Source organism: Akebia trifoliata, chromosome 5 (genome assembly GCF_017979445.1).
Source record: "Akebia trifoliata isolate Shusen 1 chromosome 5, ASM1797944v1, whole genome shotgun sequence".
NCBI classification, from domain to species: Eukaryota; Viridiplantae; Streptophyta; class Magnoliopsida; order Ranunculales; family Lardizabalaceae; genus Akebia; species Akebia trifoliata.
The window spans coordinates 27,170,737-27,188,110 of NC_141379.1; the positions used below are offsets into that span (position 1 = coordinate 27,170,737).

Below are 17,374 nucleotides of genomic sequence, written 5' to 3' on the forward strand. Positions count from 1 at the left end.
TATAGCCGACACTAGTAGTGTATTTGAAGTTCATAGATCCCCAATGTGACATATTAGTATTGTATTTTCCCTAACATCAATTTTCTCTTTCAGAAATTTCATTAAATATCAATAAAGTGTTTAATAGATGTCAAATGATTTAAAAAAAAAAATTATAATTAGTCTTTAAATTATAAAAATACCCTTGCATAGATCTATCTTTATATTACTATAACGAGAGAAAGGTGAATATTGTCAACAAAAATTTACATTAATTGGTAGGGTCCCACTAAATCCCTTTAGATAGATTCAGTAGGGATCCTATCGAGTCAAACTGAAAATTTTCAATAGCTTCCTACTGAATAAAAAGTCAAGCTTTTTTTTTTAATGGGTGTGGAGAGTTTTATGTAATGGTCAATTTGGCCATTTCACCTTTTTTTTAAATTATCTCTCTACGTGGGGTGCAAGAGTCTAACTGATGGGTGTACCTCATACAAGTAGAACGCCACAACAATTATCATCTTCAAGTTCCCCAACATATATAAAAAAATATTTTTAACCTATTCATTCTTAGCAAGGCATTAAATTTCCATTTCTATGTATATTTGGGTCATATTGAAAATGAAAATATTTCGACCAATATGAAAATCAATACAACTTTAATGAAATGGTGTAAATGTTATGAATTCTTAGAAATGTTGAGGAAGTTTTCATTTAAAGTTAATGAAATAATAAAACATATGTGAAAACACTCATAGGTCATCAAATTATAACAAGTAGCCATATGAATTATGGAAAAGACGATTAGTAACATTTCATTGCACGTTCGGATGAGTATCTAAGTGTCTGATACTTAAAACAACTATATGCTTCTTGGAAATGAGAATAATAGTGTCACAAACTATTTGTATTACATTATCTCATTATTATAATCTATAAAAAATACATTCTTACGGTATTTCTTCTGAAATCTTACATTTTTATACCTAACATTTGATTATTTCGGTCGAAATTCGCTATTTATCGAAATATTTCGTCAAATAAATAGTATTATCTAGCAAAATATATACATAAAGAAACCTCCGGTTAAATTTTGTGTAGAACCTTGTGAAAATGGAAATATTTTGATATATGTCATGCAAATATGTCGATATTTAATACTATGATCCTTACATTCAATTCTCCATTTTCAATCTTTACTTAGACCTCTTCTACAAAACTCTTATTTTTCTATCCAGAATCATTTACTCCCTCAAAAATCCTATCTTATTATTGAGGTTTGTAAGTTGAAGTAGGAAGAAGTTTCAAATTGAATATGACGGTAGAGGATTTTGCCGAAGAGGTTGAAGACTTGAAGATGGCTGATTTGTGAAAATTCAAATCTTGTTATTCAAGTTTGAACTATTAAAAAGATAAAATGTTAGGGTTAAAGAGTAAGGATTAAAAATATTACGGTTGAAGATGACTGATTTTGGGGAGAAAGAAGTTGAAGATGATAGCATTTAAGTCATTTACTTTACTCTCTCATAGAAGACTTAGGTCAAGAAGGCATCCATTATTTTGGAAACACAGGGGTGTCTCTAATATTGACCAAAACATAGAGAGCCATGCCTAAATCACTCCCAAAAATGAATCTCAAGACACTTCTTGAGAGCCACTATTGGCACCCCAACTTTTACTTACTATGGCCCAATAAATAAAAAAATATGTGAATTGTTGAGAATAAATAAAAATTTGGAGACTAATAGAAGCTCTCTCTATCTACTTATTAGATTTCAAGTTTTTTAGATTTAGGATTTTACATGAGCCTATTCCTAATTGTAAATAACTATTGAAATTATTTGAGTGAGTGTTACAATGTTTTGTAATGTTAATTAATAACTTGAGCCAATCTTCGTAATATTTGAATAGTGTGTTTTAATAATTAATTGTGGTGATAAATAATTTAAGAAATTGGGGTGTAATAAATAAAAAATTGGGGTGCCAATAGCAGCTCTCTACTTCTTTCACTTCTCCTTCCGTCCATTGTAAACTCTCGTTTTATCTTTTTAAGGGTAGTGTTAAGGGCACCCCACACCATAGTAAAATTGTTTTGTCTTATATGGGTTAAAAGTTTCAAAAAAAGTTGATATTTTGTGAGGATGATCTCTATGGTGAGGAGATCATCCTCACCAAAAATCACTTCATTCCGAAACTTCTAAGTTTTTTATTATTAATTAGATGATAATATTGAGATTTGTATCTCCATTTTTTTTATATTAAAATTAATAATCATTTGCGATCTTATTTTATTCCTCACAAGATAGATTTGTAAAATTTCTGACACACCTAGTGGAACGATTTCAACCTCTCATCTTCCAATCAACTGCAAAAACACCATCATCAACATCAATGACATCTCACAATGCCAATATCATCGCATCAGATCGTTGTTATTCTAAAACGATTTGTAACTCAATTTGCTTTTGGGAATTGGTGAGCTCTTTGACGAGTTTCCTCCGATTCATCAATTCATGAAATCGTTTTATGCATCACTTTCTTATTTATCAATTTGACAAATAGTTTTTTTTTTAAAAATTTGGTGTCATTTTGTTAATTTTTACTTAAATTCAGGATTTGATTTTTGTCACCATCCTACAACATTGAATCCCATTTGCTTTTCAAATCCACAAAAACTCAAACTCAGGTAAATCCCCATTTTGTTTTTTATCTAATAATATTCTTATCTTTTGATTCTGATTCTAATTTTTTGTAGTCTTTAATATTTACTTTGTTGTGTTACCTTTTAATTTTCATTGTTTCTTGCATTTAAGTTAATCAATGTATCAAATTTATCTATAAGTTTCTCATTTGAGGCCTTAAATTGGATTGTATTTTATTTTAGAAAAGTGGATAAATAATTTTTCTTTTTAATTTACTTGATTTCTTTGATAGCCTTTCATTCTCTATTAATTGCACCACTAGGAGTGGTGTTTTTCATTTAATTTAGATTGTCAATCAAGTACTTTTTTTTTTTTTTTTCTTTTCTTGAAGCCTTCTCTTTGGGGATCAAGAAACATTTATTTAACATTCAAGTGACTGCCACCATTTGGACAAAAGGTAACAACCAACATTTTTAAACTCAAACATTGGGTTCCTACTTTCTAAACCAAATACCACCATTTGGAAAGTAAAATCATTTTAACAACACCAATGATCCAATTTTTGTATTAAAAAAAAATAAAAATAAATCATTCTTTTTCTTTCATATTTTAAATTGAGGTATATAATGAGGTAAGTACAATCTTACCAACACTGATGCACTGGATCCCATCATAATTCCGCAATTAAGAAACACTACGTCATAATTCGTCAAAAATGATTGCCCCCACAATCGTAAAAGGAGTCGTTTTAAAAAGAGTGATTTTTTAATTGCGACAACCTAAAACAGTTGGAAAAAACGACAGTCCTTAACAGTCGGCAAAAAAAAAAATGTTGTGACCGTTGCTATAGGGTATTTTTTTTTAAAACAAATTTATTTTACACCTACCCCCCTCACATGTTGCTGAATATTGGAGATACCCCTATATTTTGAAATCAATGACCTAGACCCTAACTAACAACATAAAAAGACCCAAATGCCCCTCGTCTTCAACTTTCATGACACTAACTATTTTCTAACTACCAATTATGCAAATCTAACTATCAATCCAAATTCTAGTCTACAATTTAAAATTATCGAGAATCCATTATTAGGATCAATCTCAAATGCGTTCTTCAAGTCCAACTCAACTATGTCCAAATCAAGTGTCTCCATGTATGCTTCGGCTCTCCGGAAAAACGCTTTTACATTGTTAGGTTCAAGCTGCAATACCTGTTTTGAAACAAGTGTAGTAAATAAAATAAATTTATTAAAACAAAATAACTTTGACGTGGATCCATCAGATGGAAATGCAATCAAGATTACCAGTGGTCTGGATGGAGACACCAGTGGTCTGCATTGATAATACTTTGATTTTAGATCCTAAGCTTCTGCATTGAGCTTTCTAATGGAGACACCAATGGTTTGGATGGTATTCAATGTATGACAAAGGTTCAATATTCTGGATTTCAGACCAGCCTACCAAATAATTAACCATCCACTAGTACCACAGAAGTAATTTTTGTATACTAGGATTCAAAACACAAATGGCCAATGCATATAAAAGGTCAAATCAAGAATTGGCACAAATTGGAAGCGAGGGATGTACTGATCAGATCAAAATGACATACCAGTCATGAACAATTCCAATTAAGCCTCTATCAGTAATAATCTTTAGTTTACTAGACTCATTGATCGGAGCAACATTCATCACCCACACATCTCTATCTTTAAAGGCAACAACAAATCCACCAAGGTTCAAGTTCATATCCAGGATATTTCTGAAAGAATTCTTCTGTATGACAGATTTCATCTGTTTCCACTATCCAATCACTCTAAAATGCCAGATGTCCTGCATTACATTTCAAGATAAGATACTATACTGAATTTTTTAGGACGATAATATAGTTGAAAAGAACCATGACTGAAGCAAAAATCTAGGTACGGTTTTGATGGGTTTGAAATTCAGTTAGCTCAAACTCAAATTCTTCATGTGTTTCAGTTTCATCACCGAGATTGAGTAAACACATAACAAATCTTATTGTCAAAGCCATATCCAAAAGATTTGGGGTAGGCAGTAAACAAATAACAAATCAACATATGCCTTGAAAGTTGAAAGTATAGCCCTACAAAATGTGAATGTTGAAACCAATTCATGTGCCTTGACCCCAAATAGTTGAGATAAGGCTTCTGGGCATGTCACTCACCCCTTAGTTCTAATTTCTAAGACCCTTTGATGTCACAAATACAAATTCTTAAAGGCCAATATTTGAGATATTTGTATATAACACCACTTACTTGTTGAGTATGATGTGATGCATGCTTTCATGGGTACATTCCAAGATACATCAGGATCATCATCAGAACTGCACAAAGGGGGTTGAGTCCCTGGATCTCTCTTTAAGTAACAGTTGTTACTCAATGGCTTAGCCCATATAATAGTTTGGTCTCTCTTTGAAGCAATTCTCCAACACATGTAATATGAAAGAAAACATTAACATATCAGATGGTTGTTGTCCTGTTTCGTCGTTCAACTCTCATGAGATTTCTCTATGTCTAAGAAGTGTACCATAAGACATATCAAACAACGGTGTTGTCTAGACTTGGTAGGTGTTGATGTAAAACTCCCGCTCTTGTACCAGTGACATTAGCTTAAAACTGAACAAGAAATACAACAATTCTTTCAGTGTCAAGTTGCATAAACCGATATCTTAGATTATTGGGAGAAGCCTATAATGTTAATATAATATTATTTTTAACGTTTTCTTAAAATTTGTTAAAATAATTTCATGATTTTAAATATTGCTTCAATATACACTATTCAGGTAGTGCTGAGTCATACCCGACATGGAGCCCTTACCCATTTGTATGACTCCATTAAGGGAAGAAAAAGAAACAATGAAGTTAATGCATGAATAAGAATTAAGTGGTTACACCTTTTTAGCCAGAGCACGAGTCAGCCCTGAAAGAGCTTGTATATCAGCTTCCCTTGCTTGTATTTGTGCCAGGTTACAGGGCTGACTATATGCCGCTTTTTGGGCATTAACAATTTCACTAGTTGTAGCTTTAGCTTGTGAAATGGCATTAATTGTGTCCCCCTGTTCAAACAAGTTATAGTATAAATAACTTTGAAAGTGGAGCCATTCTAATTTCTAATTGTTTGCTCTATGATACCAAAATCCCATGCTTTATTGAGTTGAATGTTGAGCTAGCAAGAAACCTGTTTATAGACTGGGCTAGCATAGATGTGTGTGTTGCGGGTGATAAGTGAAGACTAAAGATAAAATTAGAAATAAATACATTCATGCGAATGTGGGAGTAACTCCAATAAATGACAGGTTAAGGTTGTGATGATGACTTTTACCATGAAGAGCCATATTAGGATGAAGAAAAGGGAATAAATTGATTTAGTGAAGAGATATTCGGAGACGAATAACTGCAATATTATCAGTGTTGACTCCATATCCACATGTGCCAACAATGTAAACCACATCATCTTATGGATAATGGAACCAAGAAAATGAAATGGTCTCTTTAAAACATTACCTACCTATCAATTTTCATTGGACCTTCCTCTCAATGCATGTCAATGCTAAAGCTACACTCCATATGCTCTGCCTTGGTCCTATTATTCTAAATTCCTTGAATAGTGTAAGGAGTGTTCAAATTGGCACAGAAGATTGTTTGGTGAAGAAAGGCATAGTGTAACTAGTGTTCACAGACTCCCCTTTCTATGCTCAATTTGGAGGTTTGGTACGACAAATGCCAAAGACAACTTTGTGGGCAAATATTCCACCAAGAATTCATTCATTCATATGCTCAAATTGGAGGTTTGATACGTTTTTCATGGTTATACATGACTATAATTTAGTCATGGATAGTGTACAAAAAAAGCATTCAACTAATTCTGTGTGTGTTTGTCTGTCTTAAAGGTAAGGTAATATGGGCAAAGCTGAAATACTCATCTCCACTAACTTCTTACCTCTATGCTTCTTCTCGCTCTTCCTTCTTGGAATATCCTTTAAGAGTTGCTAAAAAACATTCAGGATGTAATCAGTGGCCACTATAAATAAACTTCATGTCCACCAAAACATCTGATAATAGAAACTGTATTGGTTTTCTAAATTAAAACTCATCATGCATATAAGATTTAGGTTATTCACCATCCATTTTATTGGACCCAACTAAATCAAAAAGCAACTATCAGATCATAAAAACTTCATGGTTAATGAAAAAGAAAGCCCAGTAGTTCTTACTGCTAATTTTCTAAGGTCGAGTATGTCTAATGGCTTTAGTCAGTTAAGGAAAGTGTGTCGATTATGAATATTAATAGTGTTGGCTCCATATTATGAGAATTGACCCTTAAACTCATTACCAATGTATAAATCACAGCATCCATCTTGAATAATTGTTTCCCTTGTACCTTGTTATGGATAGCTCCATTAGATTTCGATGTGACATAAGACATTCAAAAACATTTTGATTTTGATGTGCTAGGAGGCATTGCAAAAACAAATCAAAAAATCCTCCCAAGTTTGCAGCAACATCATGGCCCCATGATAATCCCAACGAGCGAAGGTTTCGCTTCAACCTCTAATTTACCTCCAAGGTCTAGCATACCTAACTCTCTTATGCTACGTCCAATATTTTTTTCCAAAATGAACAATGGAAATGTTTAAAAAATTCTATGAACATTGTCAAATTGACATAATATCGAAAAACGGATCGTATCAGTGAGATTATTACTCTAAATAACAAGCTCTTCAAGCGATGTCAAATTTTTTATTTCTTTAAGGATTCTACAAAACAAGTAATAACAAGCTCTTTCGCTGATTTCGGGCGGTATTTCACCATGAAAACTATTAGTACTTAGGTGTAGAGTCTGTAAATTACTGCAACTAACGAGTTCTTTCGGTACAAGACTAGAACTGAAATTCTTCAACACGGTTAATCAGCTTAATTCACATATATTACATAATAAACCACCATATAAATTGAATTGGGGAAGATTCAGAGAAATTACCTTAGAATCATAAGGAGTACAAACTACACCAATCCCAGTGCAGGGATTTGAATAGGAAGAATTTTAGGTTTGGAGATTGTTATTGTTGTCGATGAGTTTTGATTTGAAATTTAGAAGTGAGATTCCTTCTTCGTTTGGTGATCTAATGAAGATGAAACAAAAAAAAAACAACAAATTGTAAGATAAAACTGAAATTGATAATTTTGGAAGGTTAAATTACAAAAAATTTGGCATTTTTTCTTCTAAGATTTTTGTCGAATCTGAAGTGAGATTTGTTGAGGAGGAAATCTTACCTTCACAGAAAAACTGAAGAAAAAGCGAAGTGCAGAAGAAAACTAGGGTTTTGTTTAATTAAATCAATCCACAATTTTCGATTTTTGATCTCTGCGAACCCTAAATCTAGGTAGTTGTGGAGAGAGAGAGAGTGAGTGAACCCTAGATTTGGGAAGATGTGGAGAGAAAGAGTGTGCACGAACCCTAAATCTAAGAAGTTGTGGAGAGAGAAAAATAGTGAGAGAGTGTGCGAGAGATAGAGATAGAGAGAGTGTGCAACCGAGCTAGAGAATGTGCGGAAGAGAGAGAGAATGTGTGTGTGCGGGAGACAGAAAAATAGAGAGAGAGTGCTAAAAACGACGATTTAACGACTGCTAAAAACTGTCACGATTACCGACGGCTTTTAACAGTCGTTTTTGGCGCGATAACATACCCACTAAACTTGCAATATGACGTAGTGAAAGTTTGGGCGAGAATAGTACTACGAATGATATAATATAAAATAAAAAAATAAAACAAAGAAGGTATCAATGAGATTTGTGTAAAAATGAAGACGTCCAAAAAATCTTGAACCTTCACCTAGTGATAACAATTCAAAAGGCATGTAAACATTTTTATTGAACTAATGATAGTATATAACATATCGAAAATATTCCAAACATCCTTCAAAACTATAATATTGTTTTAGGATGAGCTGAACCAATACATGACACATAAGGTTGGAGGGGAATGCCCGCTTGACAATGCCCAAAGGCTGCAAGCCAATGCCACCCCAAGTACTAAGCCCTAAATCTCTTGGCATGACCCATACGAGGGAGCGGAATGCAAAACGTGAAAAAAGCTTACATTTGACACACAAGGTCATCAAATTTCATAAAATTTGATGGACAAAGGTGTCAAAATTTTCATTGTCAATTTTTTATTTTTTCAACGGGCTGAAACCGTTAAATTAATGGAGGATGAGAGAAATTTGATGGCTCTAAGCCGTCGAATTGGAGAACATAAAATTTTCAACAGGCATGGGCCATCAAAATTTGATTTCTAAAATTTGTGGGCTTTGGCCCGTCGAATTTTCTTGTCAAAATTTTCAGTTTTTACATAGTGATGTAACCATCGTCACTGTTAAAATAAATGTTAATAAATGATGATTAATATTTATTTAAAATTGATTCAAATAAAATTAATTTGGTTTATTTTAAAAATGATATTTTTGAAAGTTACTTTATGGTTGGTTTACTTTTTGTTAAAATGAAAAGTAAGTAATTTTTAAAAAGAGCATTTCTATTGGTTGATAACTTTTCACATGGATTGGAATTTGTAAAAGTTCTTTTGGCTCCTTTTTTCAAATTTTTATAAATCCCACATTGCTTTTTAAAATGTTTTGGAGGGATTTTTAAACCTATATATAAGAACCTATTCTCAACTCTTTCTTCATTCCAAAGACTCTCTCCTTGAGAGCTCCTAATGGCTTCAAGCTATATGGAAATTTAATAATTCTTTTTTATTTTATTTTATATATATATAGATATAAAATAAGAAAGAAAGAAAGAAAAGAAAGAGAGAGAGAGAGAAAAAAATTAAATATTTAATAGGGCCGTCCAATTTTGGATAGGCACCAAGGCCAAACCGAAAGGTGTCGAAGGGGCTTAAGGGTGCTTAACGGATTCCTTGATCCGAATAGGTGCCTAGTGGTTCCAATGGGTTTCATACCTATTGAGATTCAAAAACCATTTACGAATGGGTGTGATTTTTTAAAATTGATATATATTTATGGAGATTAATTCTGTTAAAAAAAATAACTAATTTTAAGAAAATTTCTACAAAAAAGAGGCATTCGTGTATTCGAGATTCTGAGTGACAGATTTTCTCAAAATAGTGCAAATTTTGAGGAAATATACAGTTGTGTTAGAACTGGGCTCTGTTGTATCCTGAAGACAAGTTCGCCAGCAACCCATCTGCATCTTCGTGTTTAATCGGAGTGGGGGCGTCTGTTGTCTATAAGACAACGTAGATTACTACGTGCCTCAGAGCAATACAATTTAAGTTCAAGTTCTATTTTTCTAACAGTCACAAGCTCAATGAACTTGGATGGCCCACTCAACAGCTTCATTGCGTCTTGTGGTCTGATTTCAATCCACGTTAGTGTTTCCCAAAAACTCCCAATCTTTGAAAACGCACGGGATATTGTGCTTTCAATGCACGTGCTCAGTAATTGGATCCCAGACTCCATGCTTGAGTTCAGTCTCTTTGACATCTACAGGGTATGGAGGCCTGGTGGTCTCATCTAGCTCGATTTTTTCTGCAATTGAATCCAACCTATGTGCCCTTGTTCGCTCGTATCAGGTTTAAGAAGCTGACATGGAATGCAGGTCTAAAGCTCCACCATGGAATCCAAAAGAATGAGCGGTACTTCAGCCTTGTTGGAGAAACCCATGACATGATCTTGGTGGGTTGCTCAATCCACCGAAACGGTGGGTATTTTGTTAAAAATATAAAAATAAAGCTGAAGTGGAGGTGTGTACGAACCATAGATGTTTTTCATTGAAATAGGTGAAAAGCATCTATGGTTCTGTGCACATCTCCACATCAGGAAAGTGTGAAATGACATCAATCTTGAGGTCACTCCAGCACGATTCAAAATATAATCGTTCAGTATTGAGGTTGTAAGGGGAAAAGTATTATTATGGTCATTTGGATGACAAAAGTATTATTATGATCTTTTTTTCATCCTTCTCAAACAAGTAACATAATAGATTAAACTTTTACGTTTGCCTCGAAGAGATTTGAACTAATGATCATATATGAGGTGTTGGGTGGTGATTTTGTATCTTTACATGTAATGCTAGCCCAAGGTGTAAAAATCTCGTCTCTGGGCAAAGTTGAGGAGAAAATTCGAGACTGTCTTGATAGAACCATTTTGAGACAAACCAAAACATTTAACGGTTTGGGGTCAAGGATTCATTCTAGTGAGTAGAAACCGAAATATCTCAGCCAAAACAGTATGAAACTCTAAACCATGGCACTGCCTAGTAATCAACTCTCAAAATGTATATTATTTTTCACAAATAATTTTTTTAATGAAGATGGATAAATTATCTTTTTACATAAATATTTTCAACATGTATCTAAATACCTAAATTTGCCAAGTTTTGTGTCCGTTTTCATAACCCTACCTTTTTTTTTTAATTTATTCACACAAGCCAATAAGCCCTGCTAATTAGATTAATTTCTAGCTTTGAAAAATATGGTGCCTACATCCCAAATGCTCAAGCCAATACCCATATGTCCATAACCCAAACAAACCAAGATATCAAATTGCAACCATACTCAATATTAACAGGAAAACTAACAACTATACTCACTATGGCTCTTCTATGCAAGGTGCGTATTTAACACTATGATCAAAGGCTTCACAACTATAAGGATGGCCAGAACTCTTACTACTTCCTTCATAACTTGCTAAAGACGATGCAGATTCGGCATTTGGATTCAAACCTGCCAGCTTCATTATGTTCTCAATCTCTTTCATAACCTCACCCATTGTAGGTCGATTGGCTCCAATATCCTCGACACAACTCAGTGCCAAATTCACAAACCGCTCGAATCCTCCAAGGGCAGTGCCCAACCCAATGACTGGGTCGAGAAGCTCATGAAGACCGTATAGATCCTTTGTCTTATCCATTGCCACCCTTACCTCTCTCACAATGTATTTCCCTCGTTCTATCGGCTTTCTTGCAGTTATCAGCTCCAACATTAGCACTCCAAAGCTGTAGACATCACTCTTCTCAGTTAACTGTTGGGTCATGTAATATTCAGGATCCAAGTAGCCCTGCATCAAAATTAAGAATCTTGAATCTCAATCAAAACTTCATATTTTCTTATAAGAAGAGCCCTTTTTCAAAAAAAAGTTTGGAGCTTTGATTGATTTAATGCTCACCATTGTCCCTTTGACTTGAGTGGTGACATGATCTTTTTCGTAGTCTCCCAGAACCTTGGAGAGTCCAAAATCAGCAACTTTTGCATTTAAGCAATCATCCAAGAGGATGTTGTTTGACTTGATGTCCCTATGTATTATGGGAGGGTTTGCAAGCTCATGTAAATAAACCAGACCTCTAGCTGAACCTAGAGCTATTTGAAGTCTCCTCTTCCAATCTAACGGTATTCCAGACTTCCCTGCACAATCATTTTAAACTTCTGATTCAAAAAAATTGTTTGCAATGAGCTTGTTATGTAAGTTTAGATTTTTCAAAAATACTCAAAAACATTTATTATTTTGTCTTTTAGTGCAAATGCCGGGTGTCACTGTACAATGGCACTTTTGTAAATTATTTATATGCACGAATGTGTGTACAAACATATGGAATATAGTACCTGTAAGGCTGTCCTTTAGACTACCATTCGGAACGTATTCATAGATCAACATTTGTTCACCTTGTCCAAAACAAAATCCCACAAGGCTGACAAGGTTCTTATGATGAACCCTAGATAGAAGCTCGATCTCGTTTTTGAACTCAAGACCACCTTGCATGGATCTAAGCTGTGCTCTTTTAACGGCAATTAGTTGTCCATTCGGAAGAATTCCTTTATATACCTGAACACGCCTCATCAAATTCCATGGACAATTTATACTCGAAACAAGAATGATGAAATTTTCATTAACCTCAACACAATTCCACAAAATATATCAAAAAGATCTTTTAATTTCTATAGGGACTGAAATAATGAAACATTAACAGAGTAGTTCCATTTATACAAAATATTCTAATTCATGCACTTGAAATTGTCTAGAAATTAATTGATAATTATGAGTAATGTAGGGAAATTAATAGTAAATGATGTATGTAATGAGCGGAATCCGGTACTTCATAACATATGGGAAGCTGTTTGGTAACAACTAAAAATGGGGCCTATAATCATTTATTAGCTAAAGAATCATTTTAGAGTCCAGAAAAGACGTTTGGGGGTTTTCTAGACATTCGTCGACATGTTGATTGGTGCAAAAAATAGGAGACTTGTTCAAGTCATTGTTAAGCAAAGAATAGACATGAAGTAAATAGGTGTTGCAAAAAAGGGTCCGTAATATGGAAATTCATAGAGATAAAAGGATTGGTTTGAAACAAGGTTCAATCCGCACTGCATTGTGATAATCAGAGTGTCATTTATTTAGCAAAACATAAAATGTATCATGACAGGAACAAAACATATTGATGTAAGATACCACAAGATACGGAAGTTAATTTCATCGAGTAAAATACTTCTCCAAAATAACAAGGGGGGTGTGCAAGAGCGTATCTTTAAGGAGGTACAAGGCTGAAGGCATTTGTGGCATCGTCTTCAAGGTACCCCAATATATGAAGTTCAAACCAAGATGGAGATTGTTGTATCAAATGCACGCTATTGATCTTATTTTAGTGAACCAAAATAGTTGTTTATTATATATGGTATACAATTAGTTACTATAGTTTTTCTCACTCATCTTAATAGTTACGACACGAAGTGCAACGATATTGGGATACATACAAAACCCAGAGGATGGATTTCGTGTTTTTAATAATTGGGATCAATCGATACTTCCAAAGTTCTAATTTTCAACAAAATTATATTACTTCGTACACTGGTTCATTGAAGTATATTTTCATTTCAGAATACTCGAAATATAAGTCAAAATTGAAATTTAAAACCTTACCTTTCCATAACCTCCGGATCCAATTTCATTAGCCTCTGAGAAATTGTTGTTGCATTTATTAAGTTCATCAAAAGAGAACCATCTCGCTCCTTTTAAATGAGGAACACTCCCACTACTAGTCTGATCCCAAAAGTCTGGATTAATTGCAATAAAGAATGAAAACAAAATAATACATTAAAATTTCACGTGATTTTCGAGAAAAATAAAATAAAAGAACTTCTCTTCGCATATCAACTTTTTTAATTCACATGATTTTAAATGATATCTACTCCTGAATTTTTACCATGGTGACCATTTTTTTTTTCTTATTCTCCCCTAATGATCTCTTCGTTCATTTATATTTGACTAACGTCTAATGCTTCATGGAAATATTGGCAAACTCCAACACTTTCCTTTTTCAATAACACCCTTAGTTTTTTCTTGTTTTAATTTTATATATAAATAAAGAGTAATGATAATCTGACACCCGCTGGTGGCATACTAAAAATTAGGGGTGCACATGATTTGGATTTTGGCAAAATTGGAATCGAACCAAACATGATCAGTTCTACAAATTTGGAACCGAACCAATCCAAACCAACCTTGGTTCGGATCGGATCTCGGTTCTCATACTTATTATTTTCAGTAGTAAAATTAAAATTGCTAAAACTTAAAACTAAGCAAAATTAATATTAAACAAAGCATCACGCATAAACAAAGTATCAACATACTTATTATTTCAACATAAACAAAGCATCACGCATAACACAAAAATAACAAATCCTTGGTCCGATCTTACATCGATCTACCTATACATCAAAAATTACTGGAATTTATTTTAAAAAATGAAAATTTCATGGATATTTCAAATGGGGGGAGTGATCAATAGAGAAATTCTTATAATTCAAGGATCCGTAATTAATGAAAAGAAAAAAAAAAAAAAAAAAAGATTAGAAACATATTCAAATATGAGTGTGACACAAAACACTCATAAAATGAAATAGAAAAGAAGTTGAAATTCATTAGGAGAAAATCGTTATTTTTTTAAATCTATTGTTAAAGCATATAAAAATTAGTATAATATATATATGGGAAATGTTCAGCACCTTAAGCTTTACCACACACTTTAACAAACGTTTTTTGTCCTACATGGGTTAGAAGTTTTGGAATGGGCTAATTTTTGGTGAGGATGATCTCCATGATTAGAAGATCATCCTCCCCAAAAATCAGCCCATTCCGAAATGTTTAGCCTCATGTTTACAAGTTGAAAAATCGTGGACCGTCCATTTTTTGTAAACCATTTTTGATAGGGTTAGAAGTTTTGGAATGAGCTGATTTTTGGTGAGGATGATCTCCTCACCATAGAGATCATCCTCACCAAAAATCAGCCCATTCCAAAATTTTTAACCAAAACTTCTAACCCATGTAGGACAAAACACGTTTGTTAAAGTGTGTGGTAAAGCTTAGGGTGCTGAACGGGACCCTATATATATATACTTCGGATTAGTTCGGTTCTCGGATTGGTTCGGTTCTATTATAACCCTAATCCAAAATTGAACCAAATCAATCGGATTTTTTTTTTACAATCCACACCCGAACCAAGCCATGCTCAATTCGAACCAATCCAATCCAAAAGACTTCGGATTGGTTCGGTTCTTCGATTTACCCAATCCAATGTGCGCCCCTATTAAAAATATTCTTCTGACGTGGGATGTACCATAACCATAGATATTCTTTTATCGGGATATACAATCGCACAGATTTATGCAATTGTGTATCCCGAAGCATAAAGTTTATGGTTCTAGCACATGCCATGTAAAGAGAGTATTTTGAGTATGCCACGTGGGGAAGTAAATAAATGTTAGAATATTTTAGATTTTTGTAGATTAAATGTTTTTCTATATTAAAAAAGATAAGGGTATTTTTGAAAAATCAATCAAAATTCTTGTACCGTTTTCTCTCTTAGTTTTTTCATCTTATTTGGTGTGCAAACTATGATTTCATCCTTTGGTGTGCCAATAAAATTTCTAAAAAAAAAAAACTTTGTTTAAATTAAAAGTTAAAAATTAAAAATTGTATCTTACCGAATGGCTTGCCCTGTACTGCAACACTTTTTGTTCTTCTCTTTCGATGAAAAACGTAAACACCCACACAGATTAGTACTCCCACAAAGATTACTCCAATAATAATCCCAAGATCCACTGACTTCTTTGGTTTCACAGAAGTTTCTAAATAACAAACACAGTTTATGAAGTGAGATTTCTAATTATCTAAAGTTTTAATGATTTTAAAGAAGTAAGATTTCCAATTACCTGCAAACTTCTCATAATCTGAACCCCAGAAAAAGAATGGCCCAAAAACTTTAGGGGCTGCAAAGGTTCTATTGCTGAGCATAAACCCAATCATTGAAACATCAGATCGATCAAAACTTTCTTTGCTAGATGGAAAGATAGACAGACCCAAGGCAAGGTAATTATCTGAATTCCTTGCTGGATTACTAAGAGAAACTGAATCTACAGGAAGTTGGTGGGTCTGAAATGAAAACAAGAGTGAATTTTCAAGAGTAACATAGTAGGAGGAGTTTCCCAAGTTTGAGAATGAAGGAGCTCTGAAGAATAAGGTACCCATGTATGGGTATGAACATTTACAATTGGGGCTTTGTTTTTTATCTGGAGGACATAGAATGGGCACACAGTTTGTTCTGCTGGTCTCGTATGGAGGAGTTGATCGTTGTTCAAGAGTACAGTATTTGTGTGTCACTGTTGATCCTTTACAAACTGGATTGTCCACAAGTCTGCCAAACAATACAAAATGAAACAGGTTACGTCTTCAAAGAGATATGGGCTTAATTTTCGCACCACTAAGTGGTTTGGTTTGTACCACTTGGCATCAGAGTCGGTATCACTTTTTGGGTTTAAATCTCAATAGGAGCAACTTGGAAAAGGGCTACTTACTACTTAGGAGTCTAAAAAGAAGGGTACCAGAATGAAAACAGCCATGAAGTGGGCATTGAAAGTGTTAGCTGTGGGCCCAAAAAGAAAGGTACCAAAATGAAAGTTGTCAAATATGTCGGCTGTAGAGTATGTTGGTATGATATAACTATAAGGGAAGCATGCGTGGATCCTACTCAAATCAAAACAGAGCATGCCTAGCCCAAAATCATATCATATATTCTGTCATTAATTTTATATTCAAATCTGATTCTAAGATTTGAATTCTACAGCTTTATATTCTGTTATTAATTTCATATTCAAATCTGATTCTAAGATTTGAATTCTACAGCTGTATATTCTGTTATTAATTTCATATTCAAATCTGATTCTAAGATTTGAATACTACAGCTATACATTGAAACAGTAGTATAGATTTAGATTTACCATGTATATATTTCCTAAATTAGCTTCTCAACCATTGTGTATATAACATAGGATTCTTATCAATAAAGTGTGTAGAAAATTATTCATTGAAATTACAGCAATATTTGTTTCTTCATATGGTATCAGAGCAGCCAATCTCTAACGAGCCACAGATCCAAGTCACCACAATGCCTTCCTCCTCTGATCAAAATCCAAACTTTAACGTCAATACCCAACCTCCATCCACAGTAGATATACCCCTAATTGCTCTCAATATCACTACCCAAATCAATGAAAAATTAACTCCCTCCACTTTTCCTCAATGGCGTGCTCAATTTGAAGCACTCCTTATTGGTTACGATTTACTCGACTATGTCGAAGGCACCCTTCGGTGCCCCTCTTCTGTTGGTATTACCACTAATGAACTGTGCAAGACCCACTGGGTTCGACAGGATAAA

The 17,374-nt window shown here is 33.7% G+C and overlaps 1 protein-coding gene and 1 long non-coding RNA gene across 2 annotated transcripts in view; both read right to left on the reverse strand.

The window, feature by feature from the left end:
• Nucleotides 1–4,334: 4,334 nt before the first annotated feature.
• Nucleotides 4,335–5,686, reverse strand: LOC147401878 (uncharacterized). The gene is made up of 3 exons (XR_015178230.1): nucleotides 5,536–5,686; nucleotides 4,898–5,257; nucleotides 4,335–4,451 (listed from the first exon to the last, which is right to left on the reverse strand). It is a non-coding gene; the product is annotated as an uncharacterized LOC147401878 (long non-coding RNA).
• Nucleotides 5,687–11,099: 5,413 nt separating this feature from the next.
• LOC147401879 (leucine-rich repeat receptor protein kinase HPCA1-like) overlaps nucleotides 11,100–17,374 on the reverse strand; it is a 13,291-nt gene continuing 7,016 nt past the window's right edge. Inside the window, exons 14-19 of the mRNA XM_086443349.1 lie at nucleotides 15,873–16,354; nucleotides 15,645–15,788; nucleotides 13,582–13,715; nucleotides 12,267–12,486; nucleotides 11,833–12,068; nucleotides 11,100–11,724 (exon numbers count right to left, since the gene is read on the reverse strand). Coding sequence (XP_086299475.1) covers nucleotides 11,257–11,724; nucleotides 11,833–12,068; nucleotides 12,267–12,486; nucleotides 13,582–13,715; nucleotides 15,645–15,788; nucleotides 15,873–16,354 — 1,684 coding nt within the window. The 3' untranslated portion in view covers nucleotides 11,100–11,256. The remainder of the gene's footprint in view (nucleotides 11,725–11,832; nucleotides 12,069–12,266; nucleotides 12,487–13,581; nucleotides 13,716–15,644; nucleotides 15,789–15,872; nucleotides 16,355–17,374) is intronic.